At 36.4% G+C, this 6449-nt stretch overlaps 1 protein-coding gene across 2 annotated transcripts; it reads left to right on the top strand.

Annotated features, from left to right (window-relative positions):
* The first annotated feature begins 1713 nt into the window (after positions 1 to 1713).
* On the top strand, positions 1714 to 5829 carry gja1a (gap junction protein alpha 1a). Of its 2 annotated transcripts, none has more exons than XM_056477322.1 (2): positions 1714 to 1947; positions 2777 to 5829. In XM_056477322.1, the coding sequence occupies exon 2, from the start codon at positions 2790 to 2792 to the stop codon at positions 3852 to 3854; it is 1065 nt and encodes a 354-aa protein (XP_056333297.1). In that variant the 5' UTR covers positions 1714 to 1947; positions 2777 to 2789; the 3' UTR covers positions 3855 to 5829. The 2 variants fall into 2 exon arrangements, with proteins under 2 accessions (XP_056333297.1, XP_056333296.1); XM_056477321.1 differs by having other exon boundaries at positions 2747 to 5829.
* The last annotated feature ends 620 nt before the right edge of the window (positions 5830 to 6449 follow it).

Here is a 6449-nt window from a genome sequence, read left to right as displayed (position 1 = left end):
AATAAATAATAATTTATGATAATAAAATTTTATAATGAATAATAAATTATATAATAAATTATGATAATACAAGTAATATCTAATAAATAAATATTAGTGTGTTATGAAGAAAAACAAGCATTTATTTAATAGGTACAGGTAACTGATCAATATGTAAATATTAAGTATGGTCACACTTTATTTTGATGGTCTGTTTGTTGAATTTAAGTTACATTGCATCTACATGCTAAGTAATTCTCATTAGATTATAAGTAGACTGTTAGGTTGAGGTTAGGGTTAGTGTAAGTTGACATGTACTTGCAAAATTTCTTAGTTAAATGTCTGTTGAAGGAGCAGTATCAACAGATATTAAGCAGACAGTTTACTTATACTCAAATGGGCCATCAAAATAATGTGTTACAGTGTATGACTATGTACTAGTAGTAGCAACAGTTGGATCCTACCCACCAAAACCGAATAGCTGATATCTGATTAACAGCCTCAAATAATCTCCAGCTTGAGTTTGTTACAAACAATATAACAGTTACTAGTCATAATGAAATAAACAATAGTATTTAATGAATAAGTAATAAGTTTCTAATATATAACAAATTAGGGGAGAGCGGGCACAAAAGTAACGTGGCACAAAAGTAACAGTGATTTCAGTTTAAAAGTAAATCAGGTTTAAATCGCAAGAGTTCCTGTTGGGAAAAAAGTAACGCTGTTATTTATGTCCCACTGCCATTAGACAAACCTTAGTTTTCACTTCCACATTAGAGTTTGCAGTGTTTTGATTCAAATGCTTAATAAAATTAATGCATATAGCCAATAATAACAAAACAAAATTCAAACGTTTTTGAAAATTGTAACATTTTGCATTGTTGGATTGCTTTTGAAACATTTGATGGAGCTGAGATTTAAAATGAAAATGCCATTTAATATTTTTAGCAAAAATAAAGGACAAACTATGTTTGGAGTTAGCATTAACAAGGTCGTAACCAGATATATTTAAAATAAAAAGATTTAGCCAGTAAATCTATTGTTGCATTACTTTCAACCCACCTGTGTGTTCATTTTGTCCCTACTGACAGAGTCAAATGTAACAATGGGCAATCTATGTTTAAATAAAATTAATTTGAAGTTGTTCCACATTTTTTCAAGATAACATTCGATATTGATAGATCACATTTATGAGTTAGTAAGACAGCAAAAAATATATTTCAGTCTAAAACATTTTCTTTTTAAAAATATTTATGAAAAATTGCATAATTTTTGCCCCCACTCTCTCCATACTAGCTAATATTGGCCAAGTTTTACAAACAGGTTAGTTCTAGCCAGGACTAGACTTGGTTAGATTATGATATTTAAGCATCTTTTATACATGTAAATATGCTTTAGAAAGGCACATTACTGATGACAAATAAGTAATCTTTAGCTTTAGTTAAGATAGCTACTAAGTACTTAATGGGAAATATTCTAGTATCAAAAAAGCACTAGTAGCATGAAAATGAATACTGGTAACATGCATGCATACATGCATACATACATACATACATACATACATACATACATACATACATACATACATACATGAACAGTAATTTAAAAATTGTTTGGCGAAAGCGCCTCAATTTGAAGGCTTGTTGAGTATGGCTTGCTGTTGATTCTACACAAGATGGCGCTATTTCCCACTTTCCCCACACTCGCTTATTCCAGGACATTTCCTCCCAAAAAATATAACGGAGATGGAGAAGTTTTGGATGTCCAGAAGTTTGAGTCAGCTGACGTTTAACTTTCCCTTCCTGACTCAGTTCCTCCGACGGCAGAGATGAGGCAGCTTTCGAAGGAAAACCTAACTTACACAAGTCAAACGGCTTGTTAATTATTAGGAAACGTAACGTTACCGAAATGCGTTTCAGATTGTCATCGTAACTGTGACGAAGTTTGGCGTTTTAAACGACTTTCCAGGTAAGAAATATTCTATATACAAGAGTCAGCAAGGTTTAGGGGATAAACTAAGCTTATGATGAAATGACAGACGGCATGTTTTGGGCGCCTATGCTGTGGTTTTTAAGTGAATTAGTAGATTTGTTTACCCTGGTTCTCTAAATTTTCGAAGAATATTGTTTTAAAAGTATTTTAGTAATTGTAGTTTTTAACCTCCAGGATTTTGTTTACCAAAAATTGCCTGGTTATGACTTTTAAAACTCGTAAATGTATGTCAATATTATATTATTAAATAATATATTCTCTATAAAGGGACAGTTCACCCAAACAATGAAAAAAATATTAACATTACTCAAACTTGTTTGTCTTTCTTCTGTTGAACACAAAAGAAGATGTTTTGCAGAAAGCTTGAAACCTGTAACTATTGACTTTCATAGTATTTGTATTTTTCTACAATGGAAGTCAATGATTACAGGTTTTCAACTCGTGAGGGTGAATAAATAGTGAGTAATAATTCAATTTTGGGTGACCTATCTCTTTAAGTGGGGTGTTTTAGCTATTTGTCTTTACTCTTCCTAGTTTTGTAAAGTTAAAAAGAGCAACACTTTTTGAGGTTAAGTATCTGCAGAAAAGTCAAAAAACCCCAGAGCGTTCCTTCAAAGAGGCGATTGACCCATGAACATTTCCGAAGATGAGCCAAGGACTTTAAATGTCATTGTATTTGGCAGTAAGACGAGGAGTGAAAAGACCACTCGGATGTGTTTAACAACCAGGGTTCATCTGTGTTTATAATACTCATTGAATTTACTCCCTTTGTCAGCTTGAAGGTTGGTCGTCTGCTTGAATCCAGAACATCTTTCATCATGGGTGACTGGAGCGCGCTGGGGAAACTTCTTGACAAGGTCCAGGCGTACTCCACCGCTGGAGGCAAAGTCTGGCTCTCTGTCCTCTTCATCTTCCGGATCCTGGTGTTGGGGACGGCGGTGGAGTCCGCCTGGGGAGATGAGCAGTCGGCCTTCAAATGCAACACGCTGCAACCTGGATGTGAGAACGTGTGCTACGATAAGTCGTTCCCAATCTCCCACGTGCGCTTCTGGGTGCTGCAGATCATATTTGTGTCCATGCCGACCCTCCTATATCTCAGCCACGTGGTGTTCCTCATGAACAAAGAGGAGAAATTGAATAAAAAAGAGGAGAAATTAAGAGACATCCAAAACACAGGTGGAGATGTGGACGTGCTCCTGCGCAAAATCGAAACTAGAAAGTTCAAGTACGGATTGGAGGATCACGGGAAGATCAAGATGAGGGGAGGGATATTTTACACATATATAGTGAGCATCGTGTTGAAGTCCGTATTTGAAATCGTCTTCCTTTTAATACAGTGGCACCTTTACGGATTCAAGCTGTCAGCCGTTTATACGTGCGAGAAGTTCCCTTGTCCACATAAGGTGGACTGTTTTCTGTCCCGTCCCACAGAGAAGACAGTTTTCATCGTGTTCATGCTGGTTGTCTCACTGGTCTCTCTGGCCCTCAACGTCTTTGAGTTTTTTTATGTGATTTTTAAGAGGATGAAGGACCAAATTAAGGAGTCTGAGAAGAAATTTGACAGCGCCTGCAATATCAAGCCCTGTCCGAGGAATCTGTCCAGCTTTGAGTATTACAATGACTGCTCGGCCCCCGTCCCAAATCTGGGCTACAATCTAGACACTGGCGATAAATCCAACTCCTCTGATAATTACGACAAGCAGGCTAACGAGCAGAACTGGACTAATTACAGCACAGAACAGAACCAGTTGGGTCACAGCCAGCGCTTCCCTTACCCGGAGAAAGTGACTCTAGGGAAGGATCTTCTGCTGCTCAAAGAGCTTGAACCTCGACCCAGTAGTCGAGCGAGCAGTCGAGCCAGGCCGGATGATCTTGACATCTAGCAGAAGCCTCAAACACTGACACTTTCTGCCTTTCACAACGTTTAAAGACACTGTGAAATGGACACTGTCACTGACATCCAAAAAGTGGTGTTTAAGCAATTATATTTATTTTATTCATTTCGTGCTCTTGTAACTCATGCCAAACAGCTGTTTTTTTATGTGAACTATTTATGAACTGTAATCGTGAAATCAAATCATTTCCCAGATTTACTTCACACACTATCTGACAAAAGTCTTGTCACCTATCCAAGTTTTAGGAACAACAAATAATAACTTGACTTCTAATTGATCATTTGTATACAGAAGTGGCTTATATGAAAGGCAAAGGCCTCTAGATTACGCTTATTTTACCAAAATAAAATATGATCATGTCTTGATTTTTAATTATTTAATGAGGACAGTAAGGTCTGACTTTGCTTATACAAAAGTCTTGTCACTTAACAGAAATAATGTACAGTATAGAATATAAAGTCATGCTGCAGTGGAAAAATAATTTATATCGTATATGACTCCTATGAGTTTGGAGGACTGCATCCTCACATCTCTGCAATGACTCAAATAACTTAATAATAAAATCATCTGGAAGGTCAAAGAAAGTGTTCTTGCAGGACTCCCAGAGTTAATCAAGATTTAATGGATTCATCTTTAATGCCTCCTCCTTCATCTTACCCCAGACATGCCCAATAATGTTCATGTTTGGTGACTGGGCTGGCCAATCCTGGGGCACCTTGACCTTCTTTGCTCTCAGGAACTTTGATGTTGATGCTGAAGTATTTGAAAGAGCTGAAGAATTTGACCTCTCCTTTGGTTTATAATGTAATGGGCAGTACATTCGCCTATTACATTCGATGTTGCCATCCACTCTGCAGATCTCTTCCATGCCCCCATACTGAATGTAACCCCAGACCATGATTTTTCCTTCACCAAACTTGACTGATTTATGTGAGAATCTTGGGTTCATGCGGGTTTCAATAGGTCTTTTGCAGTATTTGTGATGATTGGGATGCAGTTCAACAGATTATTCATCAGAAAAATCTACCTTCTGCCACTTTTCCAAATGATCAGCTAGAAGTCAAGTTATTATTTGTTGCTCTTACAACTGGGATCGACGACAAGATTTTTGTCAGGATAGAGTAGTAGAAGTGGACATTTGAAGTGGACCAAAAAGTCTTTCAAAATTGTCTGCAATTCCATCCAAATGTCAACCTTGCCATTAAAAAAGTTAAGTTTTCACCAAAATAGCAAAACCCTTTCTAGCTCTTTTGCATGGGCTTGTATTTTACAGCACTGTCTCTGTCAGTGTTTTCCAACTATTATATTTGATTTACCAAAGTCACACAAGTGGCAATTTCACATCTGTCACATGCATAATAGAGAGATATCACATCCATAACGAAGCTTTTCCCTCATAAAGGCAAAAATGTCAAATAAAATAAAATCAATCATCTTTGCTTTAGTCAGCCAACACTTATTCTTTTGATTAGCATTATTTCTTTGGGGTTGTGCAGTTTAATTCACAGAATTCCTACAAAATATTTTGCATACTGCAAACTCACTAACTTTTTTAGCCACATCCATAATGCATGTTTATTTTCCTCAGTTAAAAAATGTTTTAATAATGGATAATTTTCTAATCCCTTAACTCTGTGGTTAGTTGTTTTGGAAAAATAAGCAGATGTTTCAATATAATGTTGACATATTCTTTCTCTGTGAATTTATGTTTTGAATTTCTACTGCAAATGTTACATCCATAACGCTGGAATTGGAAGACAAGACTGGTTGTTGTTCAATAGTTTTAGCAAAACTTTGATGAAAGATTTTGATCCACTTCAAATGTTGACTACTGTAGAACAATACATTAAGTATATGGGTAGTAGACGCATATGTGTCCATAAACATTTTTGTACTGTATATCAATATCAAGAGTTTAGGTTCAAAATGTATGTGAATATATAATGAAAACTGTATATCTTAAGTTCTTTAACTGGTTCCCATTTTTTTTCAGTCTTTAACTGTTTTAAGGCATAATTTTGGCTTCACTATGCAAATAGATATTTAAGGGTCCAGTGAAGTGCTTTGAAATGTGAATTTTTATTATGTTTGATATTTTATATTTATGGTTGATGTAATCTTAACTGAAAAATGTAGAGAGGGTTGGACATAGAGTAGCTCCTCCCCGCTTAAAAAAACAGTCAACAGCGTTTATAACAGCTCTGGCAGTGAGAGCGGTTGAGCTCAAGCGCATCAAATGAAAAGCATCTTAAAGGGGACGGGGCATGTCAGATTCTAGAGAGTATTTGATTGGTCAATATTTGATGGGAAAAAGTAGTATGAGTTTACGTGTAAAAAAAAATGTTGATCAATTCAGGGCATAGGTCTCAAACTCGATTCCTGAAAGGCCGCAGTTCTGCACAGTTTTGTTCCAACCCTAATCAAACACAGCTGATCCAAATATTCTAGGTGCTCAAGACTACTATAGACTATTAAGAGTTGGAGGTGGTTGGAGCTAAACTATGCAGAGCTGCGGCCCTCCAAGAATTGTGTTTGAGACCATTGATTTAGACCACGTGTCAAAGCCAGTTCCTGGAGGGCCGC

This window comes from Danio aesculapii, chromosome 17 (assembly GCF_903798145.1).
Source record: "Danio aesculapii chromosome 17, fDanAes4.1, whole genome shotgun sequence".
NCBI classification, from domain to species: Eukaryota; Metazoa; Chordata; class Actinopteri; order Cypriniformes; family Danionidae; genus Danio; species Danio aesculapii.
This window is presented reverse-complemented; position numbering and strand designations above follow the sequence as displayed.